The sequence below is a fragment of the Trichomycterus rosablanca genome, chromosome 2, assembly GCF_030014385.1.
Source record: "Trichomycterus rosablanca isolate fTriRos1 chromosome 2, fTriRos1.hap1, whole genome shotgun sequence".
Classification (NCBI taxonomy): Eukaryota; Metazoa; Chordata; class Actinopteri; order Siluriformes; family Trichomycteridae; genus Trichomycterus; species Trichomycterus rosablanca.
The window spans coordinates 30,466,360-30,489,398 of NC_085989.1; the positions used below are offsets into that span (position 1 = coordinate 30,466,360).

At 39.1% G+C, this 23,039-nt stretch overlaps 3 protein-coding genes across 3 annotated transcripts in view; 1 reads left to right on the forward strand and 2 right to left on the reverse strand.

Moving 5' to 3' along the window:
* Positions 1-13,575, reverse strand: part of elp2 (elongator acetyltransferase complex subunit 2) — a 57,465-nt gene extending 43,890 nt beyond the window's left edge. Inside the window, exons 1-10 of the mRNA XM_062990703.1 lie at positions 13,444-13,575; positions 11,604-11,682; positions 10,186-10,256; positions 9,904-10,045; positions 5,605-5,682; positions 5,274-5,338; positions 4,306-4,372; positions 1,165-1,308; positions 981-1,064; positions 787-887 (exon numbers count right to left, since the gene is read on the reverse strand). Coding sequence (XP_062846773.1) covers positions 787-887; positions 981-1,064; positions 1,165-1,308; positions 4,306-4,372; positions 5,274-5,338; positions 5,605-5,682; positions 9,904-10,045; positions 10,186-10,256; positions 11,604-11,682; positions 13,444-13,575 — 963 coding nt within the window. The remainder of the gene's footprint in view (positions 1-786; positions 888-980; positions 1,065-1,164; positions 1,309-4,305; positions 4,373-5,273; positions 5,339-5,604; positions 5,683-9,903; positions 10,046-10,185; positions 10,257-11,603; positions 11,683-13,443) is intronic.
* A 298-nt stretch (positions 13,576-13,873) lies between these two features.
* On the forward strand, positions 13,874-19,098 carry abitram (actin binding transcription modulator). Its single transcript, XM_063014189.1, has 6 exons — positions 13,874-14,051; positions 17,538-17,589; positions 17,676-17,805; positions 17,888-17,964; positions 18,070-18,139; positions 18,694-19,098. Exons 1-6 carry the CDS (start codon positions 13,979-13,981, stop codon positions 18,829-18,831), a joined length of 540 nt encoding a protein of 179 aa, XP_062870259.1. The 5' UTR covers positions 13,874-13,978; the 3' UTR covers positions 18,832-19,098.
* The window catches only part of ctnnal1 (catenin (cadherin-associated protein), alpha-like 1), an 83,508-nt gene continuing 79,545 nt past the window's right edge, over positions 19,077-23,039 (reverse strand). The window contains exon 19 of the mRNA XM_063014201.1: positions 19,077-21,904. Within this exon, the coding sequence (XP_062870271.1) occupies positions 21,743-21,904 (162 nt within the window). The 3' untranslated portion in view covers positions 19,077-21,742. The remainder of the gene's footprint in view (positions 21,905-23,039) is intronic.

Below are 23,039 nucleotides of genomic sequence, written 5' to 3' on the forward strand. Positions count from 1 at the left end.
TGGTGGTGGTAGCATCATGGTCTTGGGCTGCATGAGTGTTGCTGGCACTGGGGAGCTGCAGTTCATTGAGGGAAACATGAATTCCAACATGTACTGTGACATTCTGAAACAGAGCATGATCCCCTCCCTTCGAAAAATGGCAGTTTTCCAACAGGATAACGACCCCAAACACAACCTCCAAGATGACAACTGCCTTGCTGAGGAAGCTGAAGGTAAAGGTGATGGACTAAACCCAATTGAGCACCTGTGGCACATCCTCAAGTGGAAGGTGGAGGAGTTCAAGGTGTCTAACATCCACCAGCTCCGTGATGTCATCATGGAGGAGTGGAAGAGGATTCCAGTAGCAACCTGTGCAGCTCTGGTGAATTCCATGCCCAGGAGGGTTAAGGCAGTGCTGAATAATAATGGTGGTCACACAAAATATTGACACTTTGGGCACAATTTGGACATGTTCACTGAGGGGTGTACTCACTTATGTTGCCAGCCATTTAGACATTAAGAAATGTGAGGGGTGTACTCACTTTTGTGATACACTGTATGTATATATATATATATATAAAGAGAGAGAGAAAGATGATAGATAGATAGATAGATAGATAGATAGATAGATAGATAGATAGATAGATAGATAGATAGATAGATAGATAGATAGATAGATAGATAGATAGATAGATAGATAGATAGATAGATAGATAGATAGATAACTTTAGTAATCCCAGAGGGAATTTTGTGACAGAAATACGAGAAACAGAACGTCTGAAGTAGAGAGCAAAGTGTTGAACTGACCTGCTCTACCCACACGCCTGATGCCTCCTCCGGCCCCCACAGGATCATGGTCTTGTCCATAGACGCAGAGAGCAGACTTAGAGGCTGTTCTATTAAGCCACCTGCAGGGGGAGACAAAATGAAGCTAAACAATGGCAACAAAATCAGCCATAATTATTACCAGTAAACAGCAGTTAAACAGCATGCACTGGTACCTTTGCTAAACGGTGGTTGCCAGTGAATGCCATATACCCAGTTCTCATGGCCAGCTAGTACTGTCTCAAGAGCCACTGCATACACTGTTGGAAAAGAAAATGAATAAAGAGGTCCGGTTACAAGGTTTAAGCTGAAAAGAACAAAAATAAAATCTAAACAGAACAAAAATGTAACAGCTCTTACATTTTCCCTCTACCTCAAAAACATCTTCTTTCATCTTGAGCATTTCTTCAGCAGATGACTGTGGTTTTGAAGTACACTTCAAAACCAGCCTCCAAACTCTGATCAGACAGTCCTGAGAACAACTAGCCAAGAGAAGCTCCCCATCTAAATGAACAAAAAAAAACATTGCGCCACCCAATCACCCAAGAATAGTTTGTTTAACCTATTGTAATTTGTGTTTGTTCTAAGTGTTGTTAAAAGCTCAACACAGCTAACTATATCTACTGGTGTCTCCAAATGACTTGCTAATTTTATGTATCAGAGCACAGAAGAGGGCCTCAGGCCAGCATGTACCTCATCTAGTACATGTGTAGCCCATAGCTATTTCTTTTCACAGGACAGTAGCAGATTTTTACATGAACATGCTTTTTTTTATTTCTTTACTGCTTGTGCCAGAGCCTCGGGCAGAAAATAGGCATCGCAGCGGCAGGGAGGTCCCTCCTAATCTGGCAGTGGACACAGCCCCTCAGCTACAGCCAAGTGTGTCTGTAGAGCATCCAGCCAGAACAGTGTCACCGCCAAGACTCGCACCCGAGTCTTCATGGTGGGGGGCTAGTGGATTAGTTTGCTGTGCCACCTGAGCACCACAAGTCAGAGCAATTTGAAGAGGTTGCTCAGTGGGTGTGGCATGTTATAGACAATACTGAGGCCAACCTGCCAAAAAAAGCTCCCCAACTGAACAGAGAAAAAAACAAACAAAATACACACACACAACCTGCTTCATAATCCTGCAGAGCATGGTGCTTGTAGTTAGCAAGTATAGTTTGCATAAGCCATTGTGATTTGTGTTTCTTATAATTGTTGCTGAATGCATAGTACCTGTATAGACCGACAAGGCATAACATTATGACCACTGACAGGTGAAGTGAATAACACTGATTATCTTTTCATCACAGCACCGGTTAGTGGGTGGGATATATTAGGCAGCAAGTGAACATTTTATCCTCAAAGCTGATTTGTTACAAGCAGGAAAAATAGGCAAGCGTAAGGATTTGAGAGAGTTTGACAAGGGCCAAATTGTGATGGCTAGACGACTGGGTCAGAGCATCTCCAAAACTGCAGCTCTTGTGGGGTGTTCCCGGTCTACAGTGGCCAGTATCTATCAAAAGTGGTCCAAGGAAGGAACAGTGGTAAACCGGTGACCTCGGTCATGGGGGCAAAGGCTGCACGTGGGGAGCAAAGGCTGACTGACCTGTGTGGTCCGATCCAACAGACGAGCTACTGTAGCTCAAATTGCTGAAGAAGTTAATGCTGGTTCTGATAGAAAGGTGTCAGACTCCATGCATCGACGGGTCAGAGCTGTTTTGGCAGCAAAAAGGGGGACCAACACAATATTAGGAAAGTGGTCATAATGTTATGCCTGATCAGTATATGGCTCTGCTATGTTAATACTACTACGATTGTGTTCGGGGAGGGTATATTTGCATATAAGGGCAGTTGTAGCCTAGTGGTTAAGATACTGGACTAGTAATCGAAAGGTCACTGGTTTAATCCTCACCACTGCCAGGTTGCCACTGTTGGGCCCCTGAGCAAGGCCTGTAACCCTCAATTGCTTAGACAGTATACTATCATGGTACTGTAAGTCGTTTTGGATAAAAGCGTCTGTTAAATGCCATAAATGTACATTTGCCTGCACTACACCCCTTACAACACGTAAGTAGGGCTGGGCGATTTTGCCAAAAAAAAAAATCTTGATTATTTTAAAATTATAACCGATTGTCGATTACGATTTCGATATATTTTTTTTTTGTATAATGCAATTGAAATAAGACTTAAATTTCTTTTTTTGCATTGTAATTTAAAAGACTGCAGAAGTGCAAAAATAGTAACAGCACCACCTATAATTACCCTTGAAAGGGACTCAAACTTTATAACAATAACGATATCACAATAATTAAAACAAAATAGAAATCTAAATTATCTATATGCTTTATAAGAATAGCTCACAAACAACTCTTGTTTTAAATATTGTGCAGCAGAACCACCTTACAAAAAGTTCTTTACAGGTTTCTTAAAAGGAACACAAGCCTGTACTGTGCTGTTTCCACCACTAAGTGAGTCTGTATCAGTATCTACATTGGGGGGCATCAAGTAATCACTCAGCTCAGATTTTGTCCTCTTGTGATTGGGGGGTGGATGGAGGGGGCCAGTTCTGCTTCTAACAATATGGACTACAAATCCCAAGCTCTCACGGACTGTCACGTGACTGTCACATGTCCTGGTCAGCCAATCCTGATCGGGCTCACTGTCTCCGGAGTTTTGATTCAGTTCAGCGGTGTTTGATTCAGTGAATCTTAATTAAACTCTTCTGTTTGTGTCTCATTTTGCCGATCATGTTTGCGCTCTTTATTTCTAAATCTAACCGTTACCGTGTATAATCCTTGTTGTCTTCCGTTTACTGTTTTAGTTTATCCACTGGTTTTGGACTTTACCTGATTTTGTACACTGTTTTTGCCCTTTTGATATTAAACTTTCTCTGATTTATATTCCGCGGGCGTCTGCTCAGTTTCTGCCTCGTGACATGTTGGTATTTTAATTAAAATATAAAGTATGTAAACAATCGCAATTGTCACATTCTAACATCGGGTGAAAACGTTCATGCGAATTAACCGAATTAATCGTGAAAATCGCCCAGCCCTACACGTAAGTCCCTCAACTACTTCTTTTTTGCCTGTTCTTCACACATGTGGCTCATCCACATCTGCACAGACGCCTCGGACGCCTCCTTGCACAGCGATTAAAGACCTTACCCACTTAAAATCTCTTAAAAGTATTTTCCCACACAGCAGACTCAATGGCCAATTTTGTCTGCTGCCGACCGGTAGCAGAGCCAAGATTCAAACCGGGGTGTTCAGAATCTCAGCACTGGTGTGCTAGCGGAATATCCCATTGCACCACCTGGGCGCCGTCAGTACTACTTATTCGTTTCAAAATCTTGTGGCAAGCATTTGCACAAAAACATAGCTGGTACAGTAAAGTCTGGTATAGTGTTATTACCTCTATATTAATGCTCATGCTTTTAATCTTGAACATCCACAAACATTTGGCTATATAGTGTATGTCCTCCATCCTAACAGGATTAATCAAATTAAAAATTCGTACCTTTTGCTGCCCATTCCACACCACGTACCCAGTCTTCATGGCCTTGAAGTGTGAGCTCTTTCTGAAACTGAATCAGACACACTATTTAACATCGAGTTAAACTTGGCTAAAATATTTTACTGACAGGATAAAAATGTAACTTAAATATAACTAGTCTAGAATGTTAGCACCCATCGTACCCATTCATCAGTGGAAAACAACCACCACAGGTCAACCAATGACCGGATTAATGTTTTGATGGTGGATTATTGTCAGCACTGCAGTCACTCGGACATACAGTTTGTGTGATGCTGTCCCGATGGTTAAATATTTACCTCCCACTGCCAGCAAACCAACTGTTTACCTTTAGTTATCTGTAAATATAATCTATCCCCCTAATAAGTGGTTAGATTCTGCCCTCATGCATGCAGTTTACATACTATTCTACAGCCAAACAGTGACATCAAGGGTAATACAGCATAATCTATTCATTCATTTATTCATCTTCAGTAACCACATCATACTAATCAGGGTCATGGTGTGTCTGAAGTCTGGAAACACTGAATGCAAAGCAGGAATAGAAGCTATTCAGGGCACCACTCACTCACCCATCCATTTACTCACTCACACCTAGGAGGACTTAAGAGTAGACAATGCAACTACTGAAATGTTTTGTGCCGGCGGAAGGAAACTAATGTATCTGGAGAAAACTCATTGATGCTGAACGTGCATGTGCCAGAATCCTCAGACAGTGACTAGTGGCAAGGATCGAACCCAGGTCCTCCTGGTCTTGGTGCTGTATTGTACCCACATTACTTACTGCACCATTGCAGTGACTACAGTTTACCCAGAATCCCTATCTTACCCAAACATAGCCAAATCACGTCTGTGTAGACACCTGACCAGCCTTAAGACGGTCGAGATTTAAACCATGGATCTCAGCGGTGCTGAACACCAGTATAATCAAATCATATAAAACTCTGACATACCTGTCCAGCAAGCTGCACGTACAAATGAACCTTGCTGTCATCGCCCCCACAAGCCAGGACGGGCACTAAAAGAGCAATGAGAATCTGTTATGTTACAAACAAACAGTGTAAGGCCATAATGATGTTATGGACAGCTGGTTACATCTATAAATGGAAAACAGAATCAGACGGCACATTCATCATGCTAAACAGCAGATTTGCATAATGGTGTTCCATCACAAAGCTAAAGCATTGAGATTTCAACATGACATTCATTCCAACAGAGCCAATGGAGACAAATGACATCAAGAAAAGAAAAGCAGCTCAGTGCGCAACGGCATGCACAGCTTACCTTTGCTGCCTGGCAACAGGGCTAAGGAGACGTCCATCATGAAGCCACTCCCAAAAGGTATTGTCTGGAGGCATTCGGCTAATGGAGATGAAAAACAACAATAAACTCAGGTAGGTCACATAACAGTGAATTCTGAAATGACTCCTCTTTTGAGATTAATCATTCTAAACTATGTCATGCAACTATGTCAAGTAAAATTCTGGTCACATTTACTATGTACAAAGTTTGTTTGTTTATTTGGTTTCAAATTCCATTTTCACATTTGTGAATTTCAATAGTAATTTATGCTTGTATTTCGTGGACTTGCTTTCAGTCTTATATCAGTGAGAAATCTGAGAAATGTTTTGAGTAAAGGACTCTCTTATTGTTCCAGGCATATGTAGTCTTTGTCTTTCTTTGCTATATTTAGGGCATTCAGCCAGAATGTGTTTTATAGTAATAGAAGTCTGGCAGTTATTGCATTGAGCAGGGTTTTTTCTTCTTCTCAGATGTTGGTGCATCAGTCTGGTATGACCGATCAATGTGTTTTCTTCAGTGCATTTTTTTGCTTTTTCCTGATATTAGGATGTATCTGATATAGTTTCAAGTTGCCATTTATTTTATGTAATTATTTATAAAGGGGTCTTAATGTCCATTTGTAGTACTTTGAGTTTCATGGTTTTTGTATAGTCCTCCTTCCTGCCAACTGGTCTGCTTTTCCATTCCCAGTTATTCCACTATGTCCAGGTATCCAGCATAGTTTTGTGTTTAATTTTTATCCGAGAATTGAACTCTGTATTGTGGTAGTTGTGGAGTGTTCAGCTGGGGATGCTTTGAGGGCTTGAAGACATGATCTGGAGGTGATAGAAGGTAGTTTTTTTTATTCATGTGTTGGTTTGAAGTTATTGCGGCTGTGTTTATTCAGTTATTCCAGATCTGTTGTTTCAGATCTGTTAGTTTATATAGGTAGGTGGGAAAAAATTTTTCCCCTGATTTTAAACAAGCAGTTTAAGTATATGTTGGAGTGTGTGGTTGCTTTTTTTATTGAAGGCCTATATACAAAGTCAAAGGCATACATACACTTGTAAAGATCATGCCTTTTACAAAAGTTTGGTCAACGTTTATGTTTACTTTATTTACTTTCACAACTAAACATTCTATTTACCTACTAAACTTAATGTATTGGGGGGGAAAAAATAAAACATAAAAACTTTTTTTTACAATATGTAAGATTCAGCAAATAAGCAGTAACTGTGCTCCAACAGGCAGAAGTCTGTTCCCTGTAGAAAGTGTTAACTTAAAAGGAGTGCCCAAACTTTTGCATAAAGATAGATTGATTGCATCCACTAAAATTACATAAAGAAACGGTCATTGCTCCCAAGGTCAAGAAAAACCCAAACTTTCATCAAATTCTGAGTGTAAATTTGTCTGAATGGTCAGATGTGGGGGTGGGTAAAATAGTCTTTTTTATAAAGTATTTGTAATTATATACAGTGTATCACAAAAGTGAGTACACCCCTCACATTTCTGCAAATATTTTATTATATCTTTTCATGGGACAACACTATAGAAATAAAACTTGGATATAACTTAGAGTAGTCAGTGTACAACTTGTATAGCAGTGTAGATTTACTGTCTTCTGAAAATAACTCAACACACAGCCATTAATGTCTAAATGGCTGGCAACATAAGTGAGTACACCCCACAGTGAACATGTCCAAATTGTGCTCAAAGTGTCAATATTTTGTGTGACCACCATTATTATCCAGCACTGCCTTAACCCTCCTGGGCATGGAATTCACCAGAGCTGCACAGGTTGCTACTGGAATCCTCTTCCACTCCTCCATGATGACATCACGGAGCTGGTGGATGTTAGACACCTTGAACTCCTCCACCTTCCACTTGAGGATGCGCCACAGGTGCTCAATTGGGTTTAGTCCATCACCTTTACCTTCAGCTTCCTCAGCAAGGCAGTTGTCATCTTGGAGGTTGTGTTTGGGGTCGTTATCCTGTTGGAAAACTGCCATGAGGCCCAGTTTTCGAAGGGAGGGGATCATGCTCTATTTCAGAATGTCACAGTACATGTTGGAATTCATGTTTCCCTCAATGAACTGCAGCTCCCCAGTGCCAGCAACACTCATGCAGCCCAAGACCATGATGCTACCACCACCATGCTTGACTGTAGGCAAGATACAGTTGTCTTGGTACTTCTCACCAGGGCGCCGCCACACATGCTGGACACCATCTGAGCCAAACAAGTTTATCTTGGTCTCGTCAGACCACAGGGCATTCCAGTAATCCATGTTCTTGGACTGCTTGTCTTCAGCAAACTGTTTGCGGGCTTTCTTGTGCGTCAGCTTCCTTCTGGGATGACGACCATGCAGACCGAGTTGATGCAGTGTGCGGCGTATGGTCTGAGCACTGACAGGCTGACCTCCCACGTCTTCAACCTCTGCAGCAATGTTGGCAGCACTCATGTGTCTATTTTTTAAAGCCAACCTCTGGATATGACGCCGAACACGTGGACTCAACTTCTTTGGTCGACCCTGGCGAAGCCTGTTCCGAGTGGAACCTGTCCTGGAAAACCGCTGTATGACCTTGGCCACCATGCTGTAGCTCAGTTTCAGGGTGTTAGCAATCTTCTTATAGCCTAGGCCATCTTTGTGGAGAGCAACAATTCCATTTCTCACATCCTCAGAGAGTTCTTTGCCATGAGGTGCCATGTTGAATATCCAGTGGCCAGTATGAGAGAATTGTACCCAAAACACCAAATTTAACAGCCCTGCTCCCCATTTACACCTGGGACCTTGACACATGACACCAGGGAGGGACAACGACACATTTGGGCACAATTTGGACATGTTCACTGTGGGGTGTACTCACTTATGTTGCCAGCTATTTAGACATTAATGGCTGTGTGTTGAGTTATTTTCAGAAGACAGTAAATCTACACTGCTATACAAGCTGTACACTGACTACTCTAAGTTATATCCAAGTTTCATGACTATAGTGTTGTCCCATGAAAAGATATAATAAAATATTTGCAGAAATGTGAGGGGTGTACTCACTTTTGTGATACACTGTATAATGGTCAAAGCATATGTAATATAATACTATACGCAGAACAAAAAGAACTACAAAAATTACAATAAAAACAGACGATCAATGTCAAATATTAATGCCAGATCTGATAAGCTTTTTAATAACAATATAATGTTATTAAGAAACCTGAATGAATCACTGTCCTCCATCATGCTTTCTAATGTCAATAACATGGTAATTACTTTAAGCAATTCTGTCTAGTTGGTTTAAGATAAGCATATCTGTTTTATGAAAGTTTACAGTTTTATAGTATAAACAATATGACAAAATCTTAACTTTATGTTGTTACATGGTATATAAAGTGATGAGGTATTTTCAGCATGGCATTTAATACAATGATATTAACGCATGACTCGGACTCTCTGTATTTGCTTTACAGCAACCTACCAGCAGGTGTCAGGCTTAATACACCAATTACTAATGAATGCCTTTGTTAGCAATCGTACGTTCATTGCAGTTTTGGGATTTTCATTATTTCTGCAACTTCTTTTTAGTGGAGTCAAGCACATACTTACAATAAGCTACATTTTATTCATTTATTTATTTATTAGGATTTTAACGTCATGTTTTACACACTTTTGGTTACATTCATGACAGAAACGGTAGTTACTCGTTACACAAGATTTATCAGTTCAGTTTAATGCCAAACACAGTCATGGACAATTTTGTATCTCCAATTCATCTCACTTGCATGTCTTTGGACTGTGAGAGGAAACCGGAGCTCCCGGGGGAAACCCACGCAGACACAGGGAGAACATGCAAACTCTACACAGAAAGGACGCAGACCGCCCCACCTGGGGATCAAACCAAGGACCTTCTTGCTGTGAGGTGACAGTGCTACCCACCAAGCCACTGTGCCGCCCAGATACATTTTAATTTAGTTCTGAAATGTTGAACATTGTTGCTATGGCCTGTTTATATTTTTTAGTACAGCCAAAAGTTTCTGGATACCTGCCATGAGCTTGTTGAACGTACTACTCCGAAACCAAGGTAACTAATATGCAGTTAAGCCCCTCACAACTCTTTGAATGTAATAACAAGGAAGGCCTTGCACAGGATTTTACACAGCATATTCTTTAGAAAAAAAATCCCAATACTAAGAAAAAACTTCTATTTGTGTTCTAAGAGTTTGTTCTAAAGCATACATTTCTCCTACAATAGTATGCAAACTTGTAAATGATGATGAAGAATCAGTTTAAATTTAGCACCAGAACTCACCTGTTCCATTGCTGTATGTCCACAGTTTAACAGTGGAGTCTGATGATGTAGAGGCCAGTAGTGACTTAGTGGGCGACAAAAACAAACCATCCACAGCACACACAGGTCCTGAGTGTCCTGAACACACTGTTGTCGCACCAAACTGTAAGACAATTGTCAAAATTAGATTAAATACACTAGCATGCAACTCAAGCTTCTATAGAAAAGCTCTCTTAGAAGTAATGTTAAGCGGACAGTACAGAAGTACAACAACAGAATTTACACATCAAAAAAGAAACAAACCTGGCCATCCTGCTCCTCCCACACAATGACATTATTATCTGACCCTCCAGATACCAGCTGTGTCTCTGCACCTGTAGTAACAGTTGAAGGGTTAATGATCTAACATTATAGGTATACAGTATACGTTACTGTGAAGTTTAGACCACAAAAATATGTCACAAAACTGCTAGTGAGAGCAAAAGCTAATTATGATTTATTAATTATCTTTCATATCACTCAAATTTTGGCACTCGGGTTGCACAGCAGTCAAATACTGTATGTTCGAATCCCCAGAAGTGCTGTTGGCCAGTTAGGCATCTACATACAGACATAATTGGCCATGCCTATATGGCAGAGGCCCCACAGTGGGTTGGCATCCTTTCCGGGGTGTGTTACTACATGGCGCCCAGTGATTCCAGGGAAACTGGACTCACCGTGACCCTGACCAGGATAAAATTGTGGTAAAACATGAAAATGAAATGAAAATCACTTCTGTTTTATTACGATCATTATATAAATAGGTGCAAAAGTATGTGAACACCTGTTTATAAGTATGTTGGACAGCACTTTCCAAAATCATGTGTATTAAAATAGTATTGGACTCCCTACAGCTTCTTTTATCTGAATAAGATCTGGATCTGGTTTTGCACAATATTGTGGTGTGTTTCCATAGAAACGTGAGATTTAGTGAAAATAATATTTGGAAAGTCAGACTGATGTACAGGGTGTCCCTAAAGTCTGGACACATAGGCTAAATGCATATTTTCAATACATTTCAATAAATTTTTTATTTCATTAGAATATTAATTAATAACATCTTCAATGTGTTTTCCAGTATTTGTGATGCAATATGTACAGTATGTGTGTGTATTTCAGTAAACATATAGTTAGTTACAGTTAGTGATATTTCCTATGTGTCCAGACTTTAGGGACACACTGTAGATAAAAAGGCTTGCATGTAATCTACACTCACTGGTCACTTTAATAGGAACACAATTCTAGTACTGGGTAAGGCCTCTTATTTGCTCTCAGGTCAGCCTTAAATTTTTGTCATAAAGGTTCATTTGAAAGTTTGGTTCATTTTGACATTACTGCTTCATGTAATTTAACAGCTGCACAATGGTGTACAAGTGTTCCTAATAAAAGTGACCAGTAAATGTATATTCTATCTGTAGTTTTTATGTTGGCAAACTAGACATTAACACTCATGGACATTCTTTAAGCTGTCTCTACTGATAAAATATCACATGTTGTTTTGAGCAAGAGATTAGGGTTTTGTTTCCTGTCTCTTGCAATTACTTTAAGTTAATTACTGATCAAATCGGATAGCGATCAGATTACTAGTGTGTATATAATCACATTTATTGAATGATTAAAGGAATTAAGGATTTTATAAGACTGAATGCAACAGCACAAGATAATATGAAATGCAATCTTACCACAGTCCTCTCTGTGAAGCCACTGGACAGCGTTGACTCGTCCACTATGCTTATTTAGAAGCGTTATAACTCTTACTTCCTGGAGAACAAATATCACATTGACAGTATAACATGAGTCAAGTTCTCAAAGTGGTAACATTTCATTTATTAACAAAAGCCCTTCTAATTATTGTGTTTAGGGGTTTTAGTCCCAACCATTGCAAACAGGCATATAAAAATAGTTGTACAAGATAAATTATTTGCTTCCAACTTCGTTGCAACAGTTCAGGGAAAGGCCTTTTCTTTTTCAGCATGACAATGCCCCGGACATTTCTTGTGAGCCAGACTTAGTGCCATGACTACTGATTTTACAAAAATTGGCACATATTTCTACAAAAACACTCCAAAATCCTGTGAAATGCCTTCCCAAAAGACTGGAAGCTAACACAGCCTTACAGCTGGGGAGGGATTAATGGTACTGCAACAGTTATGGTCAATGAATTTTTAATTTGACCCAAAGCCAAATAGCTCATACAAAATAACCTGGACATCAATATGGAGTCTTCTGTTTGTCGCTCACACACACACTTTTTGTGTCTATACTAGACTACATTTTTATGTGAAGGCCTTTTAGGATCTTTGAATGTGTCTGTGGAAATGTGTGCCCATTCAATCAAAAGAGCATTACTGAAGTCAGGCTCTGATGTTGGATGAGAAGGTGTTAAATGGGAATGAGGTCAGGCCTCTGGAAACCACTGGAATTCCTCCATACCAAGACAATTAAAAAAAAATAATAATAAGGAATATAATAAAAAAAAATTTTCATTGCAAGTAATATAATAAGAACATTTCAGTGAAAATGTGAATCTTGAAAAATGTCCATGATTTTCTGAACATTTTAGTATTTGGTATGTCCACATTCATAATAGGTCAACAATAGCTGTAAATGCATTAACTTTAACTTTTGGTAAAAAATATCCAATCCAACTGCTGAAATGCATCTGAGCATGAAACGATAAGTAATCTTTTGTACACAGGAATTATTTTTCAGTAGTGCTAAATACTAATAGTAAAGAAGATTGAGTGAACAGTTACTGACTTCAGTGTACCCCATTTATCAATCAGAAAGGACCGCCATAGCATTCCCGTTGACCAGATATTTGGGTGGTGGACCATTCTCAGCCCACTTACATGGTAAAAATGTGGTAGTGTGTTGTACTGGTATGTACTGAGTTGTCAGTGCTGGGAGAAGAACAAGCTTCAAACTAAATATAAAGCCAACAGTATCCTGTGATCAGAAAGTTCCCACTGATAAAATAAGGAAAAGTAACACACATTGACACACACCAACAATGAGTGCTTATCAGACACGTGTTCCTAACAATGAGATCAGTACGTTTAAAATCACAACAACACTGCTGCACTTTTACCAGTACAACACACTACTATGGCATTATCATGGTTGTGTCATTCATTGCATTGCTGAGAATTGTCCGCCATCCTAATATTATGTAGTCAGTGGGGGTCTTTTTCTATTGATAAATTGGACATAGGGGTTGGCAAAGCGTGCAGAGCAACAGATGGGCTAGTCAGTAAATGTATACCCACAATTCATCTGCATGTTAAGTGTAGCTTATGAACTTATCAATGTACCAGATAGGTGTTCCTAATAAAGTGTACGGCGAGTGTATACACACATGAAAACACACAAACAGTATTTAACACTAGTACAGCACTAATGATGCTAATATTTTAACATACTGTGTAGTGTGGTAATAACAACCTGCATGTTAACCTACTAGCTAGCCACAATGAGACCCCCTAATAAAACAAAAAAGGGTGGAATGTTGAAATAGAGTACCTGTGGATCATAAAGAGCAACAGAATTACACGAACCAAACGCAATCACACCTCTACGACTCCAAGAGACAACACGAGGAGTTCTATTAGCACAACATGCTACATGGCATGTTTCTATTACGGGGCTCGCCATTTTTACTGTGTGTGACTAATAACCGAACAGGGCCGTGTCCCAAACAGTATCCTAAGTGCACTACGTAGGGAATACTAGTTGTTATTTCATAGCTCATGTAGTGCGCCTATATAGGAACAAACAAGCTATTTGGAACTAGTCTAAAGAAGGCTGCTCTATCGCTAGAGAACATTTCAGTTATAGAGGCATAGAAAAAATATAGAAATTTTGCATAATATGTATTTAATGTAATAATTATAGAGCGTAGTGACTTAAACCCAAATTAAATATAAGTTAATAAAGCACACTACATATTTCCTAGACGGATTTCCGATGAGTGTCGGACTCGGTGTGCAGCTTGATATTTTGTCCGTCATGGTTGCATAGAGCTCGCAGTTTGGAAGCGTGTGTTAGTGTATTTGCTATGGAAGAACCAGATCAGACTCAGAAAACTCCATCTGTCGTTGATCGGTATTATACACGATGGTACAAAACAGGTAACGTTGTTACATTATTCTGTGTTAAAGCTTGTGTTTTTCTCTGGAATAAACTCGGGTAGTTCCAGTATTATGGATGAGAACCTAACAGAGTTCCAAAGTGGATGTCTGTTCACCAGTCACAAAACCTGGAAAATTATGTAAAGCCTCTGAACATCTTATGTGATTTTTAACATTTTTACTAATTCTTCAAGGTTTTTGCTCACACAGGTAATCAAGGATGAGTAATTTTATATTATAGCTAAACATAACAAAAAAATTTTTTGCATGAAACAAAAAAAGAGAGAGAGATAATTGCATTCAAAATTCTAATCTTATTTCACCCGGGGTCCGTTTAACGTTGTAGAATTTGCTGTTGATTTTTCATCTTTATTTAAGTGCATGCCTTACATCAAAGTTTGTGCAGGAAAACCTCTAACAAATCTCGTACACTGTGTAATAACATTGTAAAATGTATTTGTTTTTCATAGTTTATTGCTTTAGTCGTATCCAAATATGTAACCCAATTTAGTCGTATCCAAATACCCAACTGCATTATGCTTCCTCTCTACTGATGTTGATCTTCACTCTGACTAAGGAGAGCCAAGACTGACACAGGCCCTCTCCAACACGTGTGCAGTAGCCGACTGCATCTTTTCACCTGCACGAGACGAGTTCATATGCGGATCAGTTTTGTGTTCAGAGAGCCAAACTCTGATCAATGCATTATCCCTTGACTCTGTGCAGGCGCCATCAATCAGCCAGCAGAGGTCGTAATTGCACCAGTTATGAGGAATCCCCATCCGGCTCCCACCCTGTATGAACAACAGCCAACCGTTGTTCATGTAGGTGCCCAGCCTACCGGATGGCAGAGCTGAGTTTCAAACCAACGAGTTTGAAATGTCAGTTCTGGTGTGCTAGCATGTTTTACCACTGTGCCACCTTAGCGCCTGCTTGTTTGTTTAATTCCTCAATTTGTTTCAATGTGGAATGTTTTTTGCATCTCATATTGTGTAGCGATTCATATCAGATCCAAGTGTTCTGTGACCATTTTTCTCATGAGTTCTTTACGTGCCATTGTCATGTTCTCCCATCTCTGCACAAAACTTTTGGAGCTCTTTAAGATTGACAGTTGGGTTCTTTTTTTCACCTCCCTTACCAAAGTTCTCCTTCCCCAAATGGCTGTTTGGCTAGCCAATCAACTCTAGGAAGGTATAAGGTTGTGCCAAGCTCCTTTCATTTTAAAATTATTGAGGCCACTGTGGTTTTGGGAACACTAAAAGCCATAGATATTGTTTTATATCTTTGCCCTGACCTGTGCCTTGCCACAGTTTGATTGCAGTGATCCACAGCCAGTCTTGGATTGCATGGCTGGGATTTTGTCCTGTCAATGCATGTGAATTGTGGGCATGTGTTTGTCTTTCCAAACCCTGTCCAATGAATTCGTTATCCATCTAGTAAGTAAATGAAATTTCACACAAACTAACTTAATAAGCTACTTTTTGGAATGAATGCATATATATATACAGTGTATCACAAAAGTGAGTACACCCCTCACATTTCTGCAGATATTTAAGTATATCTTTTCATGGGACAACACTGACAAAATGACACTTTGACACAATGAAAAGTAGTCTGTGTGCAGCTTATATAACAGTGTAAATTTATTCTTCCCTCAAAATAACTCAATATACAGCCATTCATGTCTAAACCACCGGCAACAAAAGTGAGTACACCCCTTAGTGAAAGTTCCTGAAGTGTCAATATTTTGTGTGGCCACCATTATTTCTTAGAACTGCCTTAACTCTCCTGGGCATGGAGTTTACCAGAGCTTCACAGGTTGCCACTGGAATGCTTTTCCACTCCATGACGACATCACGGAGCTGGCGGATATTCGAGACTTTGCGCTCCTCCACCTTCCGCTTGAGGATGCCCCAAAGATGTTCTATTGGGTTTAGGTCTGGAGACATGCTTGGCCAGTCCATCACCTTTACCCTCAGCCTCTTCAATAAAGCAGTGGTCGTCTTAGAGGTGTGTTTGGGGACCCAGTTTCCGGAGGGAGGGGATCATGCTCTGCTTCAGTATTTCACAGTACATATTGGAGTTCATGTGTCCCTCAATGAAATGTAACTCCCCAACACCTGCTGCACTCATGCAGCCCCAGACCATGGCATTCCCACCACCATGCTTGACTGTAGGCATGACACACTTATCTTTGTACTCCTCACCTGATTGCCACCACACATGCTTGAGACCATCTGAACCAAACAAATGAATCTTGGTCTCATCAGACCATAGGACATGGTTCCAGTAATCCATGTCCTTTGTTGACATGTCTTCAGCAAACTGTTTGTGGGCTTTCTTGTGTAGAGACTTCAGAAGAGGCTTCCTTCTGGGGTGACAGCCATGCAGACCAATTTGATGTAGTGTGTGGCGTATGGTCTGAGCACTGACAGGCTGACCCCCCACCTTTTCAATCTCTGCAGCAATGCTGACAGCACTCCTGCGCCTATCTTTCAAAGACAGCAGTTGGATGTGACGCTGAGCACGTGCACTCAGCTTCTTTGGACGACAAACGTGAGGTCTGTTCTGAGTGGACCCTGCTCTTTTAAAACGCTGAATGATCTTGGCCACTGTGCTGCAGCTCAGTTTCAGGGTGTTGGCATCTTCATGTAGCGCAACAATTCGTCTTTTAAGATCCTCAGAGAGTTCTTTGCCATGAGGTGCCATGTTGGAACTTTCAGTGACCAGTATGAGAGAGTGTGAGAGCTGTACTACTAAATTGAACACACCTGCTCCCTATGCACACCTGAGACCTAGTAACACTAACAAATCACATGACATTTTGGAGGGAAAATTACAAGCAGTGCTCAATTTGGACATTTAGGGGTGTAGTCTCTTAGGGGTGTACTCACTTTTGTTGCCGGTGGTTTAGACATTAATGGCTGTATATTAAGTTATTTTGAGGGAAGAATAAATTTACACTGTTATATAAGCTGCACACAGACTACTTTTCATTGTGTCAAAGTGTCATTTTGTCAGTGTTGTCCCATGAAAACATATACTTAAATATCTGCAGAAATGTGAGGGGTGTACTCACTTTTGTGATACACTGTATATATATATATATATACATATACACACACACACACAAAATAATACCCATATTGCATATATACATACAGAAGATGACGTGAAAATAGATTTCCATATGTTATACAGTTGAGCTTTATAGTGCTTGAAAACAAGACTGGAGAATAAATGAAATGTATTTTCTTTTAAACATCAGCTTAAGTTATATAATTGTGGCATTTGAATTCTGTTTAAGAAAAAATGCAGTTGGAGACATGCATGCTTTTAATGTGTTTTCTAATCTCATGCTGCACTATAAAGCTGGGGGAGAGTCATTAAACACCATCATGTTAATTGATAGTTTATTATAGAAACACCAGCAGAAACTAGATGATTTGTTTCCACAAACAAAATGACTTGGGTTTTTTTTTTAAGATATGAAAGGAAGAGCATGTGAAGATCACTGCATTCTACAGCATTCAAACAGGTAGATATGCTCTTTAATGTTGAGTTCTACTGGAATAAATGTATTTTGGGAATCATCTAACAGAATTGTATTTATTTTTATTGCAGGATTTGCATCATCACTCTTGCAGATACTCACCCCATCCTCCAAAAGGGACACAAAATCAAGAACATTGATTACCGTATCAGTGACAGCTGCAGCCGTCTCAACAATAAAGTATCTGGAAAATCTAAGAGAGTGAGTATGTTTCTCCTGTTTACTGCTACTGTTTTTTTCTGTAACTGACTAGGGCTACAAATATACAAAATAACTTTTACAGGGTGGGCAGTTCCTGACAGAGTTCGCTCCATTGTGTAGAATCACATGCACAGATGATAGTGAGTACACAATATTCAGGTGAGTTGCAATTCCAGCACTCATAAGTCTAAGGATTTTGACAGAAGATTACTGAGATAATCAGATTTTAAACTTTGTTCCAAATTTGGTTGGTATTTCTCACAGCTGTATTAGAGGACGTCTTTTAGAAGTTAACGAGGATATCCTAAAGCGGCCTGATCTGTTGCTGGAAAAGGTAATAAAAATGATTTTATATTAGCTAATACATAAACTATTTTTAACGCAAGTTCATTTTTATGGCATTTTGGCATTACATTTCTAGCAGATGACTCAACACCAGTATTGGCACCCCAAATAAGGAGGAGTAAAAACCTTTAATTAAAGTTACTTCAACCTTTAATTGAAGTAAATTTAGTGGGTAGGTTTATTGCTTGACTGAGATGGTAAAGTTTTTGTATTGCTCAAGATTAGGTAAATGGTGATCGAGAAGCAGGTATGTGTTTAATGTTGTAAATTAAACCAGAATGACTTTAAAAAGGGCTAAATCGTTATGGACAGATGACTGGGTTGTAAATTAAACACATACCTGCAAATTTCCCCCCGTGGGATAATGAAAGGCTATGTTACCTTAAATAACATTTTCTAATGTTTTTCATTTTCTTGTACAAAATCTTTCTAAATTTGTGGTCTGTTGTATATTTATTGTAGATAAATGTTGCTTCTTGATTTGTGATGTTGCCACAATTTCGTTTGATTTTAGTATTTTGTTTTATGTTTTTTTATGATCAGCCATCCACAGAAGGATACATAGCAGTGATCTTACCCAAACTCGAAGAGAGCAAGACTATCACCAACGACCTTCTGACCAGTAAACAGTATGAGGAGGTTGTTTCTAAACGAATTTCACAACCACCAGAGCTTCCTTGAAAACAAATAATTTTAGGAAAATAGTTTCAATATTTCATTAGGCTGAATAGCATTATTTCTGTGAAATATATTATTACTTTTATTATCATGTTTTTTGTTGGATAAGAACCTTGGGTAAAACTGTAATATCTTTTCACATTTTGTTTCTGTATGTGTAAATTACTATTGCTAAATCCATACACATTCACAAACAATACATAAACGATATACGTATATTAAATATGTAAATAAGGACACATACACAGTTTAAGAAAAATAATGTATATTATGATTTCCTTTGTATAACATTCAACTGTAAAGGATCAGTCAAAACTAGTTTCACTCATGTATCATACTCACTCAGCTCTTCATATTCGTCTGTAAAGCATAGTCACAACCGCAGCTTTCAAGAAATTATTTACCATGTCATTAAAAAAATACATCATACATTACACGTGAACATACTTAGTTTCCAGACTGCAAACAGACACAAAGCTTTGCAGTGCAGTTCTCAAAACAGAAAACACAAAAATGTGGCATTTAAAGTACACACCATTAAGCCCAACAATTTCGTTACTCCACTGGGTTGTAATTTGCATGTTCAATTGAATGAATCATGTGCGTAGTAAGTGGGTTTGATGAGATCGATCTACCAAAAAAATATGATGTGCACTGCAGGTAAATGTGAATATGTAAAATGTTCGTTTTTTGCTGTTTTGATTGAGAGCTGAACCTGGCATAGTTATCAAGAAAAAAATAGCCAGTACAAACAAGGCTGGGGTAAAAACAATGAGGAAATTGCAATGCACAAAAATGCCAAACAATAAGATATAACTAAGCTGAATTTATCTAAGCAGTGTCTCTCATAAAATACAACCCAAATAATCACAGTTCTGCATTTTGATCAGGGTCATGGTAGGTGCAGTGCCACCCAGAAACACTGAACAGGGTCCCAATCAAAATTGTTTACACAATCCTAATCAATAGTAAATCAATAGTAAAATAACTATTACTGTGCATGCACAAGTAGAAAAACTACTGTTAAACTTATATTATTTACTAGAACAGATGTGAAGTCAACAGGAAATCCATATCTATTAAAAATAGGATAAAAGTGGGATAAAAAGGTGAATTAGTTAAATGTATAGAATGTTTTGTAGAATCGTGGGTTAAAATAAAAAAAATAGCATTGTGTATCTAGTAATTCATATTACTTTGAATATTTTGATATTCAGTATGGTTTCATGTCCATTTAAAAACCATGAACATGGTACACTGCAGCCATGGTACAAAACATGCATCAGATTAATGCCGCCCATTGGGTGTGTTTTCTCTCACCTGCAATCTCACTTCTGCAAAATGGCTTTTATTTTTTTTTTTCCTCTTAGAACGTCTGCAATTACACATCCATTAAAGTAATAAAAAAAAAAAAAACATTTTTCATAAACCCACTTTGTAAATAATGGTACATTTCTGCAGGTGTTCACAACACAAATTTCTAAATGATGTAAATGATAGCCTTGGTATTCATTCAGCTTGAATTTACCATAGCAGTGTGACACTTTTTATATTTCAAGTAACAATACAAATCACAGTGACCTACAAGACAGTCCATATGACAAGGCAGTAACAACTTTTATGACAGAAACACCAAAAAAAAAAATATAATACCAAAGATGCGTTCTTCATTTTGGAATTCGCTGCAGATGTTCATTACAACACAGTAATACTCGGCACATTAAGATGTCCTTAAATTGGCATTTCCATTCTTATGCTGGCATCCCAAAAATAATCAAGACAGTGGATATTTTTGGCATAAATATGTAAATGAGGCAGGTACATTAAATACACTGTGTCCGCCCTACACTGAAATGATTAAGGTGCTGTCACTGATTTCTTTTTTCAGCTATTCTGTTTCATGCATGATAATGTGATACAGCCTTTAAAAAACAGCAATGTACAGTTGGAAAGTTTGGAATTGACCAAACTTGTGTGTGTGTGTATTTCTGGTCCAAAGGTTAAAGTCCACAGCCAAAATGTTGTACTCTGCAATTTCTAATAGCAGACTAATTAGCTTAATCGTTAATAAACTATATTAGATTGCATATGTCACAAGTAAAAGTAAGTGGAATTTCATAAAGTTTACAAAACATTAAGACCACCCCCAAAAACGTGCATAACTGCCTATTTTGTGTTAACGGTGCACGTAAGGGTCAGGGATAGATTAAATGTTGGGCTGATGATAGTTACATGCCGCAGATATAATTAACATAAAGACCTGAATCACTTTAATAAGGGCCAAATCGTTATGACCAGATGACTGGGTTAAAGTATCTCTGAACCAGGAAGGTGTGCTCATAAGCCGTGGTGAGTACCCACTGACAGTGGTCCAAGGTGGGTCAAGCCACGGACTACCAACAGATTGTTAGGTGTAAGACTCACTGATGCCAGAAAAAACTTGTAGATCATTTTAATACTGGTGACGAGAGGAATGTGGCACAACACACAGTGTATCAAATGTCTGTCAATGTACCCATGCTCATGTCCAGCACTGAACGGACATGCAGGCAGTGGATATTGGGTCAATGGAAGAAGGTCAGTGTGAACAAGTTCCTCCAAGATCACACTGGCACTTGGGTGAAGTTAAAGGACCTGCTGGTAATATCCTAGTATCAGATACAAAATGACTTCCTCAGATGTTTCTTTGGTGGCAATGCCACCAAAGGGAATTACATTTTGGAATGAGGAAATACATTTTTCATAATTGAAACATTCTTGGTAGTGTTTTAAACTTTTGGACCTGTATGTGAGGCAGATAAACTAGCAGTTACTGTACAACACAAAAATACTGACCAAAGCAGGAGTGTCTGTGTATAAGAGAGAAACAGTACATTACTGTTTGTCTGATTAAATCTGGGATGGAAAATCTGAGCTACTTGCTCTCTAGGAAAGTGAGATTGGCAAGGTGCTGTTCCAGTGATTTGACCCTAAAGCCATTGGAGCCCTTTCCATTCAGTGCTTCATCCATCACCGGAGTGTGCTGTCTCTCTCTCCAGTGCTGTGGGGAGCCCTGACTGCTGCTCTCAGATTTACACTGCCACAAGAGAAAAAAGGGATTAATTATTAAACTTGTGATTAAAACCATAATCTCATTTTAAATGCTGATTTTTATTGGTACATTGATGTATATGCATATGCAACACATTGAACTATACACCGATCAACCATAACATTAAAACCACCTCCTTGTTTCTACACTCATTGTCCATTTTATTAGCTCCACTTACCATATAGAAGCACTTTGTAGTTCTACAATTACTGCCTGAAGTCCGTCTGTTTCTCGGCATGCTTTATTAGCCCCCTTTCATGCTGTTCTTCAAATGGTCAGGACCCTCACAGGACCACTACAGAGCAGGTATTATTTAGGTGGTGAATCATTCTCAGCAGTGCAATGACACTGACATGGTGGTGGTGTGTTAGTGTGTGTTGTGCTGGTATGAGTGGATAAGACAGCAGCGCTGCTGGAGTTTTTAAACACCTCACTGTCCCTGCTGGACTGAGAATAATCCAACAACCAAAAATATATCCAGCCAACAGCGCCCTGTGGGCAGCGTCCTGTGACCACTGATGAAGGTCTTAAAAATGACCAACTCAAACAGCAGCAATAGATGAGCGATCGTCTCTGACTTTACATCTACAAGGTGGAACAACTAGGTAGGAGTGTCTAATAGTGTGGACAGTGAGTGGACACAGTATTTAAAAACTCCAGCAGCGCTGCTTTGTCTGATCCACTCATAACAGCACAACACACACTAACACACCACCACCATGTCATTGTAACTGCAGTGCTGAGAATGATCCACCACCTAAATAATACCTGCTCTGTGGTGGTCCTGACCATTGAAGAACAGCATGAAAGGGGGCTAACAAAGCATGCAGAGAAACAGATGGACTACAGTCAGTAATTGTAGAACTACAAAGTGCTTCTATATGGTAAGCGGAGCTGAAAAAACAGACAGTGCGTGTAAAAACAAGGAGGTGGTTTTAATGTTATGGCTGATTTAGTGTAAGAAAAGGTATAGACATTACAAGACATAGACCAAAGTCTGTAAACCACCTCTCTGGTTTGAGGGTCATGATGTGTGACCTATGCTTAAAATACAGTACAATCAATAGTAAAGCTATAAATCTATATAGACAGAAAGTGGCAGTAAAATGTGTTGTACAGA